Source organism: Muscardinus avellanarius (assembly GCF_963383645.1).
Source record: "Muscardinus avellanarius genome assembly, chromosome: 4".
NCBI classification, from domain to species: domain Eukaryota; kingdom Metazoa; phylum Chordata; class Mammalia; order Rodentia; family Gliridae; genus Muscardinus; species Muscardinus avellanarius.
Window position 1 is genome coordinate 71,196,945 of NC_137789.1, and position 18,375 is coordinate 71,215,319.

The 18,375-nt window shown below is 38.3% G+C and overlaps 1 protein-coding gene across 1 annotated transcript in view; it reads right to left on the reverse strand.

Annotated features, from left to right (window-relative positions):
* Positions 1–16,986, reverse strand: part of DNAJC5B (DnaJ heat shock protein family (Hsp40) member C5 beta) — a gene marked incomplete at its 3' end in the record, with an annotated part of 50,704 nt that extends 33,718 nt beyond the window's left edge. The window contains exon 1 of the mRNA XM_080693966.1: positions 16,865–16,986. Within this exon, the coding sequence (XP_080550092.1) occupies positions 16,865–16,983 (119 nt within the window). The 5' untranslated portion in view covers positions 16,984–16,986. The remainder of the gene's footprint in view (positions 1–16,864) is intronic.
* Between the last annotated feature and the right edge of the window lie 1,389 nt (positions 16,987–18,375).

Here is an 18,375-nt window from a genome sequence, read left to right on the forward strand (position 1 = left end):
AATCTCACTCTTTTACCCTGCATAAGAGTCAATTCAAGATGGACCAAAGACTTGAAAATCAGACCAGAGACCTTGCAGCTCCCTGAAGAGGGCATAGGCCCATCAGTGCAACAAATAGGCACAGATAAAAACTTTCTCAACAAGACACAAAGGCACAAGAAATTAAAAGGAGGATCAATAAGTGGGATAACATTAAACTGAAGAGCTTCTGTACAGCAAAATAAACTATAAAGAACCTCAAAAGAGAGCTGACAGAAGAGGAGAAAATTTTTGCCAACTATTTCTCTGATAGAGGACTAATATTTAAAATATACAGAGAACTCAAGAAACTCAGCACTGAGAAAGCAAATAACCCAATCAAAAAATGAGTAAGTGAACTGAATAGACACTTCACAAAAGAAGAGATTCAAATGACCAATACATGTATAAAAAATGTTCAACATCATTAGCAATCAGAGAGATGCAAATCAAAACTAAAATGGCAGTCATTCAAAACAAACAACAACAAATGCTGGTGAGGATGTGGAGAAGTGGGAACTCTAATACATTGTTGGTAGGATTGCAAATTAGTACAACTACTTTGGAAAACAGTAAGGAGGATCCTCAGAAGAATGGGAACGAACCTACCATATGACCTAGCAATACCTGGGCATCTTCCCAAAAGAAAGGAAACCAAACTACCAAATTGTTCATAGCTGCACAATTCACAATTGCCAAACTATGGAACCACCCAAGATGTCCATCAACACATGAATGGATTACAAAAGTATGGAATTTTACTCAGCCATAAAGAAGAACCAAATTTTGTCATTTACAGGGAAATGAATGGAACTGGAGAACATTATGCTAAGTGAGATTAGTCAGTCACAAAATGTAAGAAATTGGATGCTCTCCCTAATATGTGGAAGCTAGGGAGAAAAATGGTCCTAGGAGAAACTCTAGATGAAGGAGGAGAAACCATAGAAGAGCAAATAAGGAGGCCTAACTGGGGGTAATGGGAAAGGGAAGAGGTAAATTTCCTAATGTACATGATATATATTTATAAACATATCAAGGTCAATCACTAAGACAAACATAAGAAGTAGGAAACGGAGAGGGAATGGGGGAAATTGGGGAAGGGCTAAAAGAGTGATGTGTGCATGTATGTCTCTACCATCTTGTACTCCATTAAGATGTATGACTACAATGCACCAATTAAAAAAAAGAAATAGCTAGATTGTTATCTAGAGTGGCTGAAGCATTTTATATTCCTAGCAGCAATGTATTTACAGTTCATTTTTTCACATTCTTGTCAACATTTGCTATTTCTCACTTTTCTATTATAGCCAACTTACTGAACCTGAAGTGGTATTTTATTGTTATTTTGACATCCATTTTTCTGATGATTTATGATACTGATATTTTCAAATGATTATTCCTCATTTACATATTTCCATGGGAGATGTCTTTCTTTTCTCTTCTTTTTTTTTTCAGTAATGGGGATGGAACCCAGGGTCAATCTACCTTTGAGCTATACCCCCAGCCCTATTTTTTTTATTCTTTCTTTTGAAACAGGGCCTCACTGAGTTGCAAAGGGCTGTATGCGACCATGATCCTCCTGTCTCAGCCTCCTGAATGCTGGGATTACATGGGAGATGTCTTTCAAGTGTCTTGCACATTTTTAATCAAGAGAGGGTTTTTTGTATCTTTATTGTTGAATTGCTAGCATTCTTTGTATATTGAGGAGACTAGACACATATCAGGCATATGATTTATAAATACTTCTATTTGCTGGGCGTGGTGGCGCACACTTGTAATCCCCGTGCTTGGGAAGTGGAGACAGGAGGATTGCACAGGTTTGAAGCCAGCCTCGCTGGTTTAAGAGACCCTGTTTCCAAATAAAAATATAAAAATAGGTCTGGGAGTGTAGCCCGGAGGTAGAAGGGTTTCCAGGAACCCCAGTACCACCAAAAAATAAAAAATAAAAAAATAAATACTACTCTCTTGGTAACTGATCCCAAATGTTTTAAAAGGTGACAAAATTCAGTTTACTTGTTTTGCTTTTTGTTGCTCATGTTTTGTGTCATATTTAAATGTTACATAATCCAAGGTCATGAAGATTATTTACCCCTATGTTTCCTTTTAAGAACTCTACATTTTTATTTTATTTTATTTTATGGTGGTACTGGGGGTGGAACCCAGAGGCTTTCTACCTCTGGGCTATACTCCCAGGCCTATTTTATATTTTATTTGGAAAAAGGGTCTCACTAAGTTGCTGGGAGCCTCATTAAGTAGCTGAGGCTGGCTTCAAACCTGTGCAATCCTCCTGTCTCAGCCTCCCAAGTACGGGGATTACAACCATGTGCCACGACACCTGGCAGATTTTTACATTTTTAACTCTTTGGTTTTATAATTTTGACTTTTACATTTTGGTATGTCACATTTTTGTTTTCATTTATATCAAAATGTTTTCTAATTTACCTTGTGATTTCTTCTTTGACTCATTGGTTACTTAGAAAAGAGTTAATTTTCACATGTGTATGAGTTTTCCAAAATTTATTCTCTTATTGATGTCAAATTTAATTTCATGTGCTGAAGAATATGTTTTGAATATGTCATCCTGCTGGCTTTCATGGTTACTAATGAAAAATCAGCTGTTGGTATGATTTCAATGTTTCTAAGTTTGTTGATACTTATTTTTCAGCCTAATATATGGTCTAATGTGAAGAATGTTCCATGTACACTTGGATTGCTAGGTAGAGTTCTCAACAAATGTTTCTTCTAGTTGACTATTGAGTTATTCAAATTTTCTGGCTTCTTGATGATTTTGTCTGGTTATTCTATCTGCTATTGAAAAAGAGGTATTGAAATCTCCAACTACTACTGTTGAATTGTCTTGTTCTTCCCTCAATTTCATCAGTTTTTGTTGCATGTATTCTGGGAACTCTGGTGTTAGATGCATGTATGTTTCTAATTGTTATATATTCTTTTTAAATTTTTTATTGGTGCATTGTAGTCATACATCTTAATGAAGTACAAGATGGTGGATAGATTATCTTTTTTCATTATAGAATGTACTTCCTTCTCTCTAGTAACTTCTGCCTTTAAACTTACTTTGTCTGATGCTAGTATAGTTACTCCAATTTCCTTTTCATTAGTATTTGCATATAATAACTATTTCTGTCCTTTTATTTTAAACTTACTGGCCTTTGAATCTAAAGTGAGCTTTTATAGAAAACATATACCTGGATCATGATTTATATTAATCCATTTGTTAATCCCTACCTTTTTGTTGAAGAGTGCATTCATTTACATTTAAAGTAATTACTGATAATAAAGGAATTTGCCATTGGCTATCTGTTTTATGTCTTTCATCTTTTTGTTCCTCAAGTTCTCCATCACTGCCCTCTTTTATGTTATTTTAGTTTCTTTATCATTGCCCTACTATATATTTTGGAGTAACTTTTTTCTGGTTGTTCCTGTGATACAATTAACATCTTAAACTATAACAATCTAGTTCAGATTAATATAACTGTCAAAAGTATACAAAAGCTTTATTCTTTTATTACTTTACCCATATCTCATTGTTATTTTTACAAATTACATTTTTATACCTTCTGTGCCCATCAACACAAGTTTATAATCTATTACAGTATGTACTTGTCTTTTAAATAAGATAGGAAAAAGAAGAGATACAAAAATACAACGATTCTTCTATATTTACCTATGAAAGTACTTTTACTCCATTTCTTCATGTGAATTTGAGTTACTGTCTAGTGTCTTTTTCATTTTAGTCTGAAGGACTCCCTCTATCAATTCATAAAGGACAAGTCTGCTAATGACTGGATTTTTATCTAGAAAATTTTTTATGTGTCCTGTATTTTTGAAGAATAATTTCACTAAATATAAAATCTTAGTTTACATATTTTACTCTTTCAATGTTTTGAATATGCCATCCTACTGGCTTCCATGGTTTCTAATGAGAAATCAGATGTTGATCTTATTGAAGATTCCTTGGATGTGAGGAGTCACTTGTCGACTTCACAATACTCTTTGATTTTGAACAGTAGGTTATGATGTGTCTTGGTGATAATCTAGGTGAGTTTATTATATTTCAAGTTCATTGAACCTCTTGGATGTAGAGGTAAATATGCAGGGCATTTTCTGTCATTATTTATTCGGATATTCTTTCTGTCCGTTCTCTTCTCTGAAAGTTGTTTTTCTGGATGTTGGTGTGATGGAGTACCATAGGTCTCTAAGGCTTTTTTAATTTTTCTTGAGTTAAGACAGATATATATTCAAAGACTGGCAAAATAAGGGAAGCTGTGGTGAGTGGAAAAGATGGAAATAGGGTTCCTATTGGTGAATATAATGAGAAACATATGTATGTGTATGTGTGTAAAATGTTCACTTCTCATAGAATACTATAAGTAAGTATTCAACACTAAATATATAGTCAGTGAAAGTAAAAAGTGACTGGTCACAGTGATTTCAGGCCAAGGAATGGCAGGTTGATGCTTCATGAAGAATTAAGAGGGTCTGGTGAGAGTCGATGCAGCCCACTGGAGGACCACTTCAACATGACCTCACATACTCTTCTTTTTAGTGGAAGGTTTTAGAACTCAGAAAACAAATTAGTTGTTGATGGAGATTAATTTCAATTAATCTCCTGAGCTTGAATCACCACTCTGCCGTGTAAATATTTACAGCTCTTCTATTAGCCATGCATTCCCCTGACATTTACATTTTATTCAGAGACAGCCTCGCCTTTTACCTATAATTGCTAATGAAGATGGATAAAAGCACCACAGATTGGGGTTGCCACAGAAATGACACTCTTTCTTGCTCCCTGGGAAAACATTATTTGTCTCACTTGCTCTACTCTGAGGTAACTTACTTCTTTAAATTTGGAGAATGATTTCCAGAAATTTCCAGTTGACATGGAATAAAATAGAAGAATCGGTTGGCTCCCCTGCTGCCCTGTGAACCAGGATATTGTGTCATTAGGAGAGATTAACCTCATCCATGAGGCACAGAGACCTGGTGCTAGCTTCCTCCAGGTCTGTGATTCTCTGAGAAGCTAAGAAGAAGCTGGGTCTTTGTGTGACTTCTTATCTAGTGGTCTGGCATTCTGTTAGGCCCTTGCACCAAGCATGCCAGGAAAGTCAGCCCAGCTTTTAGACATCTTAGCTTTGTTTTTGTCTAACTTTAAAGATGTATTTGTATATATATAAACTAACACTTCTGTTTCATAGGAGATATTTAATAATCAAGACTCACATGATCTAAACTGCTGTTTTCTACAGTGGTTTCCTTTCTTTTTGCCCTAGCTACTTCTCACTTGAAGGCCCCAGACATATGCAAGGCATTGTGTCCCAACAGAAGCTACGTTTCCTTGCCTATCTTCCCTCCTCTGTTTACTGGGCCAGTGAATGATCCCTATTCAGTAAGGTAACCCAGCAAATCCATGGAGAAATGGCTCTGAAGATCTGAGGATATAACCAAGGAGAGACACACACCACACACACACACACACACACACACACACACACACACACACACACACGGCCTCCATAGAAAGTCGCCCTAGACCCATGCCCAAACTGAGTTTGAAGACTGCTATTCTATAATGCTCTTCATTGGATTCTTTTTCTGGCTCGGGCTATGTCCTCAGGATCCATGTGCCAGACCTTGGCTATGCACTTGACATGTAGCATCTTATTTAACCTTCTGCAGCCCTGTGAGGTCAGTACTTATTATATTTTACTTATAAAGAATAAGGCTGACAGCAGGGGCATGAATCCATGTCCTCCTGACTTCATACACTTCATATACTTTTAACTACATAACTGTATACTTATCATACATTGCAGTTCTGAGATTTACTCTTCAAATCTATGTGGAACATCTAAAAGAGAATGCACAAATTCTGGTGCAGTCCTCAACACTCCCTGCCCTCCTACCATGCTTAATTTCTCTCCACAACATTTAACATCTGATACACTCCATGTCTTATTCTTTAATTTTTTTTATTGGTGTACAGTATTCACACATCATAATGGGATAAAAAAAAAAACTTTTGTAGACATACATGCACACATCGCCCAGTTAGCCCCTACCCGATCCCCACCCCGTTCCCTCCCCATCCCTCCTTCCCATGCTTAGCTTAGTGGTTGACATCTAGTATTATAGCAATTTATCCAAAATTAACAGTGATAATCTCACGTAACAGTTTCATTTGTCTGATACCAAGCTTTTGATGACTTAAAGATAACATTTCAGTATTTCTTTTTGCTTTCTTTCTTACCAGAGAATATTTTTAGGTGAAACTATCGTACATTTATTTATTTATTTTTCAGAAAAAAATCTATCCTAATATGGAATATGGACTCTAGATACCCAAAACGATCTCAAAAAAAGAACAAAGCCAGAAGATGTATATTTTCTGATTTCAAACCTTATAAAGCTACAATAATTGAAACAGTGTAGTACTGTTATGAAGGCAGATATATAAACCATTGAAGTTAAATAAAAGCCTAGAGATAAATTCTTCCATATATTGTCAAGTTATTTTTGACAAGGTTTCCATGAACATTTGGTGGAGGAAATAATAATCTTTTAACTAAATATTGTTGAGAAATAATAATTACATGAAAAAGAATAAAATTGGACCCTTAACTAACACCATATGCAAATATTAACTCAAAATAGATAAAAGACCTAAATATAAATCTTAAGACTATAAACTTTTAGAGTGATTTCTTGGATATGATTTCAATGGCACAGGCAACAGTAGGGTAAACAAACTCCCTAAAAATAAAAAAAAATATATTGTATATGCAAAGACAATGTAAACAGAGTTAAAAGTTACTGATAGAATGGGATAAAATATTTCCAAATGCTATATCTGAAGGTATATTAATATTCCAACTAGAAATCCTAAAAATTAGCAACAATAAAAGCAAACAATACAATTTAGAAATAGGTAAAAGACTAAAATAAATAATGAATCTCCACAGATAACCAATCTTAGTTGTCTGTTGGATGGAAACTCTTGTTTCTCTGGTTCTGGTGTGTGTTACCTATTTCTTCTTTGTAGTTAATCTCTTTGAGTATTTTCTCTAGTGCTGGTTTTGAAGACATAAATTCCTTCAGTTTCTGTTTGTCATGGAAGCTTCTTATTTCTCCATCTAATTTGATAGAAAATTTTGCTGGGTAGGAAATTTTTGGCTGGAAGTTGTTTTCTTTCAGAGTTTGGAATATGTTACTCCAAGCCCTTCTGGCTCTCATGACTTGGTTAGGGAAGTCTGGAGTGATTCTAATTGGTTTGCCTCTGAATGTCACTTGGCCCTTTGTTTTTGTTGCCTGTAAGATTCTCTGCTTGGCTTCCACGTTGGTCATTTTGACAATTATGTGGCGTGGGGATCCTCTTCTCTGATCCTGTCTAAAGAGAGTTCTATAAGTTTCCTGGACCTGTGTATCGACCTCTTGCTCTATGTTTGGAAATTTTTCTGCTATTACTTCCTTAAAGAGATTGTTGATCCCCTTGGGTTCACCTTCTTTTCCCTCCTCTATTCCAATTATTCTTAGGTTAGCTCTCTTAAAATGGGCCCATATTTCTTCAATGTCAGATTCCTTCTGTTGGATTTTTTTTTTCTAAATTAGAAACTATGCGTTCATTTTTGGAGTGATCATCTTCTAAGAGCGAGATTCTATTCTCCATGTGGTCTAATCAGTTGTTTATACTTTGAATTGAGGCCTTTACTTCATTGATTGCATCCTGTATCTCTTTCTGGCTCTTTCTGAATTCTTTTCTAAACACCTCTCTTATTTCTACAGTTATTTTCCTGATTTGATCTTCTAGAAATCTCTGGATTTCTGTTTTATCAGGTTCTGTTGTTGTGGGGTTGTGGCCATTCATTGTTCCATTGTTATTCCTCTTTCCCATGATTTTGGAAGTTTGTGCCTTCACTGGCTTCTTCCCTGGGTCACTACGACTTCACTTAAGGTGCTCTGAATCTCAAGTCTGTGGTATCTCAGTCACCACTACTCCTTTACTGGGTTGTATCACAAAGTCTCAAACCCTGGGAGTCAATCGAGGCTGCTTTAGACCATGGGAGGTGCCAGGTTGGGTGTTCTCCTGCAGGGAGTTTTGACTATGGTGTGATATCTCTGCCACTGCCACTCCCCCACTGGGTCAAGTCCCTGGGAGTGCAGTACTGGGATTTCTCCTCTAGGGGCCACAATTTGACACTGTTGTTGAGTGCGCTGATGGAGCTGTAGTGGACCGGTGAATTCGCTGCTGCTGCCGCCGGTGGCAATATGGCACCGCTGCCACACCCTCGGCCATGAGGCTGGCGTATTCTCTGGTTTTGAGCTCCACTCTGAGTCTCTGCAGGGTGTGGTGAGCCCAGCCCCTTGGAGCTTTAGATGCTCCCTGCACCGAAAAATCTGCCGAATTCTGCCCAGCTGTTTCGCAGTGGCTCACCTCGGCTTGCTGTCCACCACTCCTCTCTGAAGCCTGGTGGGCTGTTGAGTGTGTTGGTCTGGAGCTGTCTGGTGAACTCGCCACTGCTGCCAGCAGTAAGGCGCTGCTGCCGCGTCCTCGGGCGTAAGGCCGGTGTATCTCCTCTGTGGCTCTGAGCTCCGTTCTGAGTCCCCCTCTTCTCTGGGGCCCGGTGCTGCAAGGGAAGATGGCGCCCACTCGTCTCCGCACTGTGGCTCCGGCCGCAGCACTGCGGTCTGATTTCTTTCTGGTGTCTCGTTTTTCCAGCCCTCTTTTTCTCTGTCCCTTGTAATTACATTTTTTGTTTCTCTGCTGATGGTAATTTTTGGCTATGAAAGGTGCTTTTTTTGTGGTAATAGAGATTGGTTGTTAGCGGGGCTCATAAGACCCGCTTTTCTCTGTCGCCATTTTCCCGGAAGTCTCCATGTCTTATTTATTATTAAGCCTTCCCCTTCTTCTGGCCCAGATTGTAGACTCAGGAAGGAGGGGTTTGGTCTGTTTTGTTCACTGCTATTTTTTCAGTACCTAGAACAGTGTCCAACCCACAGTGGGTGCTCAATAATTACTAGTTGGATAATGAAAAAAACTTCTGTTACAAAACTATTGTAAGTATCAGAGAATCTAGGTGTACTAGTGATTTCTATGTACTCTATTCAACTCTCCTAACTTCCACTATACTAGATAGTAGTGTGAGGTACAGAACAATCTGCCTTTGGAGTGAAGGATAAATGTTGTAGTGAGTAGCACAATTCACAAAAGCCAAATTATAGAACCTGGTTAGGTGTCCCTCAATGGATGAATAAATAAGGAAAATGTGATACTCACACACAACCAGAGTGGAGTTTTACTCAGTCACTAAGAATAAAATTATGTCATTTGCAGAAAAATGGGTAGAACTGGAGAACATCTTGCTAAGTGAGGTAAGCCCGACTCAAAAAATCGAGGCCTGCATATTTTCTCTGAAATGTAGAAGTTAATGAGTAAAAAAGGAAAGAAAAGAAATCTAATAAAATTAGGGGAGAGACCAGTAGAGTAATGGAGGGGATTTAGGGAGGGAGGAGGAAAGGGAGAGTGGAAGTATGGGGAAAGAAACAGGCCACACAATGTAATGTACAGATACCAAAGTATCACTGTGAATCTCACTCGCATGTGCAATTACAATGTCCCAACAAGTAAAACGAAGAAACCTCAGCACACAATCAAAGTACTTCCAGGCCACAGTAAGATGACAAGGCGCGTTAGCTCATTCCAGTTACCAGAGAGGACACAGAAGCAGGTCGTCTTGTCATAGGACTGTGGTAGGGCCATGTCTTTGACTCAACACAGCCTCCTCTCATTCACTGTTGGAGATTGGGGCATATATGCAGGAGCCTTCCAGAAAGGATTCCAATCCATCATTGGGCAGCCGCAGGTGGGTAAGTCTAAAGCCAACAGGATAGTCTGTCAGAGCCAATCTGAGCATGGGATGGGAACTGCAGAATGATCTGGGAGAGGATACAGCTTCAGGAAGGAGCAGCCAGGCCTGATGACCTTCACCTGGGAGCAAAGCTTTAGCCACCAAAGAAGACTGAAGTTCTGCACGGAGCCTCATTACTACTAGTCCTGACTCACCCCTGAGAATGTATCTGAGTCCTAAAGAAAAATGAAGTTAAGAGAAAAGATGGAAAGAGCTTTTCTGCCTAACACTGGCCTCACTGGGCTCTAACAGGGAATCCCAGAAGATTCAGCCTTCCCTGTGCCAACCCTGTCCCTCCCCACTGCACAACCCAGCAGGCACTTGCCACTTGAGTCTCAAATGAACAGAGATGCAGCTCCTAGGCCTGAAGGAGCAGTATCGGGCTCTGTACTGAGTGCTTAGCGGTAGCACCGACCTGCTGGTGTGGGGCAGCAGCCAGCAGCCAAGCCCCACTGAGCTACAGTGGCCAAAGCCCAAGCATGGATGGGCAGCGCCACCAAGGCAATGGCAAAGCAGCCTCAGTGACAGCTTGGAAACCCAGTGTGGAGACGATGCTGCAGTGGGAAAGGGCCGGTGCCTAGGCTCCAGGAGAGAGTATCAGAGGGGACCCCTAGGAGGACTTGAGGGTGGACATTTTGCAGAGAACCCAAAAGGGGCCAGAGCCAGGCTCAGTGGCAGACACCTGTAATCCCAGTACTTGGGAGGCTGAGACAGGAGGATCTTGGAGGACAGCCTCAGCAACATAGCAACTCTCAGCAACCTAACAAGACTATATTTCAAAATAAGATTGGGCTATGGGTGTAGCTGGAAGATAGAATGCCTCTGGGTCATCCCGCGTACCACAGGGGGGAAAAAAGGACTTTTAGACAGTGGAAGAAAGGGGAAAATATTTACTCATCTCACACAAGCACTGGTAGAGATTAAGCAACTGCTTGACATGACTATGCTCTGCAATGCCAAAGACAGATTTATTCATTAATGAAGATCGTGAATGAGACTCATACCATGAGCTTCCATTTGTGATGTGTCACTTTTGATAGGATAGGAACTGCAACTTCACCATATGCTTCAAATATAGTTTTTGAACAGTACCACAAAAAGGCAGGATAATTTTAGATTTAAAAAGATGATGGGGATATTTGTTCAAGTACATGGTATTTTCACTGTGATTCTCTTTAAAGGGCTTCCCCATATCCTTTTTTAAAAAATCTCATTTTTTTTTCTTTTTTTTTAAATCTCAACAAGGCAAGAGCTCCAGTACCTGATAGATTGACACAGTAAAAGCTTTCCTCTTATCGTTACTCCTGGCAGGTGTCCTTTGAAGTAGCAGAGATTCCAATAGATGAGCTGCTTAATGAAGCATGGTTGAGTCTCAGGAAAACGTAAGGAAAAGATGCTTTATAGACTCTATGATAAAGATTTATGAATAGACATGGAAAGGACAGGGACAGAGCTCTGATGCTGCTATTTATGGTGATTCTCTAAAGGAATAAAGAACTACAGATGCTGTTCATCTACTTTCTAATTTTGTGCCTCCTTATAGAGAAAGTTGCCCCTTTCCTTTCCACAGTTGACGCTGGATCTCACATTCTTGCTCAGTGGGGTTGTGATTTCAGACCTCTAAAACCAGAGATGAACCAACGTGGCTGAGCAGATGACCCAGTGGGATCCTTCAGATCCTCATACCAGGAATTTGGGATTGGGACATGAAAAAAAAAATAGAAAGTGAATGGAAATCAAGGTTATTTTCCTCTCCCCATCCCTATATCTAGCTTTCTGAGGTGGTGGGGTTTCCCTCTCTGAGAAGATCAAAGTTGATTTTCAAAGGTAACCTTGAAGGAAAATCGTCTAAATACCTATGAGCAAGAAACTGGCTAAATTATAGGTCCATGTCATGAACTACTAAAAAACAAGATGAAAATAATGAGAATACTTTTTTATAATATATTATTAAGCATATGGTGTATGGGACAGGAGGGAGAACATATCGCCATTTATATAAGGAAATATTTATTTGTACAGCTTACATTTAATATATTTATTGTATTAGGGCTTAAGTCTATAATTTTTAATTTCTTATTTCTCCGTTTGCCTTGTCTTCCTATGTGTTACTTGAACACTTTTAGGTTTGTATCTTGATTTATTTAGAGTGTACCGAAGTATTATTTTGTATCATTTTCTTAGTGGTTGAGTATTGTGTGAGAGACAAAGAAAGAGACAGAGACACATAGAGAAATTCCTCATAGTCGATTGAAATCAATGTTTTGCGATTTGTACTTCTATTTAGATCCCTTTATCCTCCCACTTTTGAATATCATTGTCTTGAGTATCAAGTGTTGTTAATTTAGAAAACTCCTGAGAAGAACCATCTTTTGGACTTACCCACATTTCTGCTTTTTCCATTGTTCCTTTTTCCTAATAACCTAAGATTCTTTCCTTTCTTTTGAAGTGCTTCCTTACGCCATTAAGAGTAGATCTGTTAGGGAGAAATTCTTCTGTATTTCCTTTATCTGAGAATTTATTTCCCCATAATTCCTAAAATATAGTTTCACACAATCTGTAGTGGGCAGTTCTTTTCATTCAGCACTTGAAAGACATGTCCACTTCTATCTGGCCTCAGCTGCTTCAGACCATAAATATGATGTCATTCAGACTGGTCTTCTCCTGTTGGTACTGTGTTATTTCTTACTGGCTGCTTATAGGGCGTTTTATTGGTTTTTTACTTTTTGGAAGTTTGTTGTGTTTGGCATGGATTCCTTTGGATTTATTATTCTAGGATTCACTCAGTTTTTTTGAATCTGCAAGTTTATCTCTTTAGCAAAATTTGGAATGTTGCTGCCATTAGCTCTTCAAGTACTTTTTTAGTTCCATTCTCTTTTTTCTCTTCATCTAAGACTCCAGTTCTACAAATATTGAATTTTTTGGAATTGTCACACAGGTTCCCAAGACTCTGTTTTTAGTTTATTTTCTCTCTGTTGTCCAGAGTAGGTAAATTCTACTTATCTCTTCAACTCCACGGATTCTGTTCTCTGTCATCTTCATCCTATGATTTTCTTTCTTTGTGGTACCAGGATGGAATCCAGGGCCTTGTGCATGCTAGGCAAGTGCTCTACCTCTGAGCAACATCCCCATTCCTGGCATTCAACTATTAAGCTCATCCAGTCAGTTATTATTTCTGTTTTTTCCAAATTCCACATGTCCATTTAGTTATTGTTACTTCTACTTATTTACCAAAATGTTCTGTATTTTAACTTGCCTCAAGATAATCTGCAATTGCATATTAAACCTCTTTTATAATGTCTACTTTGAAATACTTGTCAGTATTTTCAAATACTTCCATTATTTGTCTCGTGGCAGTGTGGCGGTCAGGTAATTGATTGCCCTTCTCATTCAAATTGTGATTTCCTTGGTTCTTCTTATGATGGATGATTGTGATAATGTCTAGATATTTGACTATTTTGTTAAGAAACTGGGTTCTACTAATTTTTTTTTAACAATTAGTCATTAGTCATCCTGCTTAAGCATAGCACTCAGGTACCAGCCTACTTCTGTGGTTGGTGCCAATGACAATCTAATTTTCAGTCTTTATGCTCCTATTATTATTATTATTATTATTATTATTATTATTATTTTGCAGGACTGGAAATGGAACCTAGGGGCATTCTACCTCCGAGCTACACCCCCTGCCCTATTTTTTATTCTTTATTTTGAAACAGGGTCTCACTGAGTTGCAGAGGGCCTCACTAAGTAGCTGAGGCTGGCCTTGAACCATGATCCTCCTGTCTCAGCCCCCCAAATGCTTTGATTACAAGCGTGCACCACCATGCCTGGCTTTTAGGCTGCCATTCTGGTCTACACGGTTTGTCACCTGCCTCTGAGGCTCCCGTGGTCCTTGATGGTAGTTGGAAAGCTGAAAGGAACTTCACTAGGTTGGGAAAAGAAAGGGAGTTCTCAGCCTGCACAGACAAAAAGCATTTTCTGGGCTGGGTGCCTCTGTGGTGGCATCCTCCTACTAATAAATATGTCCTCTGTCAAGTGGGGTCTCTGGTAGGAGAGAGGAGTCTCAGGCTGATGAGCAAGTGAAGCACTTCCCCTGGCTCGTTACTGTTAGGAGGCCTTTAGGTGGCATCTCTTGATGTTTCTGCAAGGCTCTTCTAGTTGAAGGAGGGCTCTCGCTTGGTTTGGAGGAAAAATAAGGTGATGGATGCTTTCTGTTGTTGATTGTGTGTTGAGAATGGGGAGACAGAAGTGACCTTCTGAGGGGCAGGGAGAGGGGCTCCTAAGATGCTTTGCTGCTGTGTTGGTCCTGAGGTCCTTAACCAAATAGCTTTCCTCTTTCAAGCTTTCAGGGTTATCTTTGGTTGTTTCATGTTATTTCCCAGGATTTTATTCATGCTTAGCAGGAAGAGGCAGGGAGAGACAACATTATGCCATCTTGCCCAGACTAGATGTTCTCCCTCCATGCTCATATAGGCATGTGATCACCCCAGGCACACAATAAATTGGTAATATTGTTTCCCCTAAGGAAATGACATGGGAGATAAGACATAAGGGTTAACTTTTGTATAGCTATTTATATGTTCTCATTGTAATCAGGTGAATATATTATCTATTCAAAAATAAAAAATAAAAAATAAAAGAAGAAGAAGCCCCCTAACTCAACATTTTTTTCAAGAGGAAAACCAAAGATCATGACAGGGTCAAGCAGCGTATGGATTCAACAGTTGGCAATTTTATTAAATTTCACTAGTTTAATTTCACTATTTTGTCACTATGTTGATCCAGATCTCTGAATATTACAATAATATTCTCAGTGGACTTGCAGCTTGCTCATAGATTTTTAATAACTTGCAGAATACAAATGTGTAATTTAGATAGAAGTAGATGCTTTCAGCAGCATATCAGTACCCTAATCAGCTGAAAAAATAATATTTGTATGGCATTAAAATAAAATTAATAGACACTGATTACATGAAAAGACTTTATGTTGTCATTATTAAACTGACAAACACAGCATAATTAGTGCTGTAATTAGGCTATGACCTGGAATTTTAGCTTACAAAATTAATAAAGGCAATCACAAGTCACATTTGTAAAGTAAAATGAGTTTTGAGAATTTCAGGGTGGTTGGACATAACTTTTTTCTCATTTTGGGAAGTATTTTTGTAGCTATTAAGCTGACAATGCAACTGCTTTAATTCCCATTCCCAACCCCCAGAACAATAGCTCAGCCTGAAACCTTAAAAGTCCAGGGTAATAAGCTCAGACAAGAATGTCCACTAGTAAGGCACTTTCCTTCTGGATAACTCTAGGGCAAAATGAAACAACAAAGTTTTTCTCTCTGAAGCACCTTAAGAGAAATACAGATTAGAATATTGATTTGGACTTTGATCAGACTCTACCATTTTCACCGAACTATTTTAATAAATAGCAGTCTGCACTGCCATCCTCTGTTCTTCAATACAAGATTCTCAAGGGTACTCAAGGTTCCATTGTTTACTATATGGTGAATCCCAGTCCTCAGCCAAAGAATTTCTCATTAGTAGATAACAGCCAACAATTCAGTTAATATTGGTGGGGTTTATTTGTGAATAAATAAACTTAATTTCTACTTTATTACTTATGCCAAAATAAACTCCAAGCAGATCAAATATTTAGTGTAAAAGCAGAATCACAAATGTACTAGAAGAAAATAGGGGTTAATATTTTTATATTTTAAGTCGGGCACGGTTGATGCATGCTTGTAATCCCGGTATTTGGAAAGCTGAGACAGGAAGATCACAGGTTCGCAGCAACCCTCAGCTACTTAATGAGGCCCTCTGCAACTTAGTGAGACCTTGTTTCAAAATTTAAGAATAAAAATAAGTTCAGAGGTAGAATGCCCCTTGGTTCCATCCCCAGTACCGCAAAAATATATATATTTTGTAAGTTTTTAACTATGACAGGTAAAACAAAAGCCTATCTAAAATTTTAAACATTCATATGTTAAAAATACTGTAAGTTTTAAGAATCTGATTCAAGAAGTATCTGACTAAAAATCATTCATATTTTTATTTATTTTTTCCTATAAAGACAGTTTTTTCCTCAAGGAAATTGGAAATATGCATCATGAATTATGCATGAGCATATAAAATGTAGAATAAAATTAAAATAACTTATACATTAAATAATAGCTCATAAATGATTAAGACAGAATAATCATAGGCTTTAACCACTAAAAATCAGAATAATAACATAAAGGCATTTTCTCTATAGGATTTATTAAAAAGGTAGTTGGGGAATATATATGAATTCAATTTTAAATGTCCTATTTAGAAAGAAAAAATGAAAGAAACAAAGTACCAATAATATCTGAGGAAGAATTATGAATGTATTATGGTCTTCCTTTTTGGTGATTTGAAAATTTTCTACAATAAGTAAATTAATTTTGTGCTTGATTTATTTTTTATTTCTTGAAGTTCTGAATAAAATTATATTCAATTTTCCACTAAAGTACCTAACCTAGAACTCAATCAGATATGAATGATCAAACTCCAGGGCTGGAATAAGATAGTTTATGATATAGCATTGTGTAAAATCTGCTATTATTTTTTAAATCCCTTTGCCAGATTCAGTGTATATCACATGAGTTAAATCACAGCTATTGGTTGTAGCTGGTTCTCTCCTTGACCTCCACCCCCAGACCTAGAATACTGGCTGCTCTTTGCAAAGTTCTAGTATCACCAGTAATTTTTTTTTATTAAATCAACCTCACACCTCTCTATTCCTAACTGCCTATGTTGCAGAGCAGGCCAGGTGGGGTCCAAATTTCAGGTTGTCTGGTCTTGGCAAGAAGCTTATATCTTTAATTGGAGCCACTTTTCCATCACAAAATAGCTATCACTATTTGCACAGGAAATATCACCATCGAACTTCCTCTGTACCTGTAGGTTTTCTTAATTTCTTCATTTGATGCTCCCTTATGCAAACCAAGAATTTCATATAGAGCTTCTCCAGTTGTCGACAAAGTCCGCTGTCTTTGGTTAGGTAGATTACATGCCATTTTCTCAGGCTGCAAAATCAAAGAGAGAAAAATAACCATGAAACTCATGCACCCAAGATCCCATTCTCTTAAAGGGGATGGCAGTCATTCTTAAGCTTTTGTAAAATGACAATCTGAGGTACATTTGTGCGCTAGCTGCAAAAGGAGGGGAGAAAAGTGTTGAGAGAGTCAAAAGTGGAGCTTGAGCCAGGGTGTCAAAGGACACAGGCAGCCATTCAAGTAGAATACAGCTTTGTCCACATGGTTAAATAGAAGCAAAATGTTATCTAAATACCTAGCTAATTCAGAAATGCTGATAATCAATCCCCATAGGTCAGGCAAATGTAGGTGTTTCATTTTGCTTTGTTTAGGTAGAATTGGCATAACTTCCTTTAATATATTTTCTAATTTAGTCAGCAATGCCAAGATTCATCCATTTTATTCTATTGGGCTAGCCATTAAAGAATTCTTTTAAATACATGTTTCTAAGCACCAGGAAAATAATTCTGTTCTCATCTGGGACCTAGGTTAAAACTTCCCTGCACCTGTAGAGACCTACAGCTCTGCTACCCCCACCCCACTCTGCTCCTGAGTTCTGCACCTGAGATAGCTTCTTTCCCGGTGGTCTATCCAGAAAGAGTTAGCTACCTCAGGTCTTGAGAAGCCATTTGCCTGCTGCACCATAGCTCTGGAACCTCAGAGAAGCAAGCATACCTGGGAGCATTCCTGTATTCACCACTCCACCTCTCTGAGTATTAATGTCTTCACCTGTAGTGGAAGAGTAATAAACTCCCCTCATAAGCCCATCTTAAGAATTTAAAATAATGCATAGAATGTACTCAGGGCATAGGAAGCCAAAAGAAAAGGGCAACTATTTGTTTTTTGGTTTTCTTTTTTGTTGTTGTTGGTTTGTTTTTTTGTTTGTTTGTTTTGTTTTGTTTTTTGTGGTACTGGGGTTCCTGGAAACCCTTCTACCTCCAGGCTACACTCCCAGACCTATTTTTATACTTTTTTTTATTTGGAAACAGGGTCTCTTAAGCCAGCGTGCTGGCTTTGAACCTGCGCGATCCTCCTCCCTCTGCCTCCCAAGCGTGGGGATTACAAGCGTGCGCCACCACGCCCAGCTGGCAACTATTTGTTTTAAAAGCAACATAGTGTGCCACCAGAATGTGTGCTGTGGTCAAACCCTCCAGGTTGGAATATTGGTCTTGCCATTACAGCTCCATGACCTTCCACATCTGTAAACTGGAGAAAGAAAAATGTATCTGGGCACAATAGCACATGCCTGTAATTGCAGTACTTGGGAAGCTTAAACAGAAGGATCATAGGTTCAAGCCCAGCCTCAGAAACTTAGAGACCCTCACAACTTAGCAAGACTCAAATTCATTCTTGGAGTTATAATGCTCCTGGGTT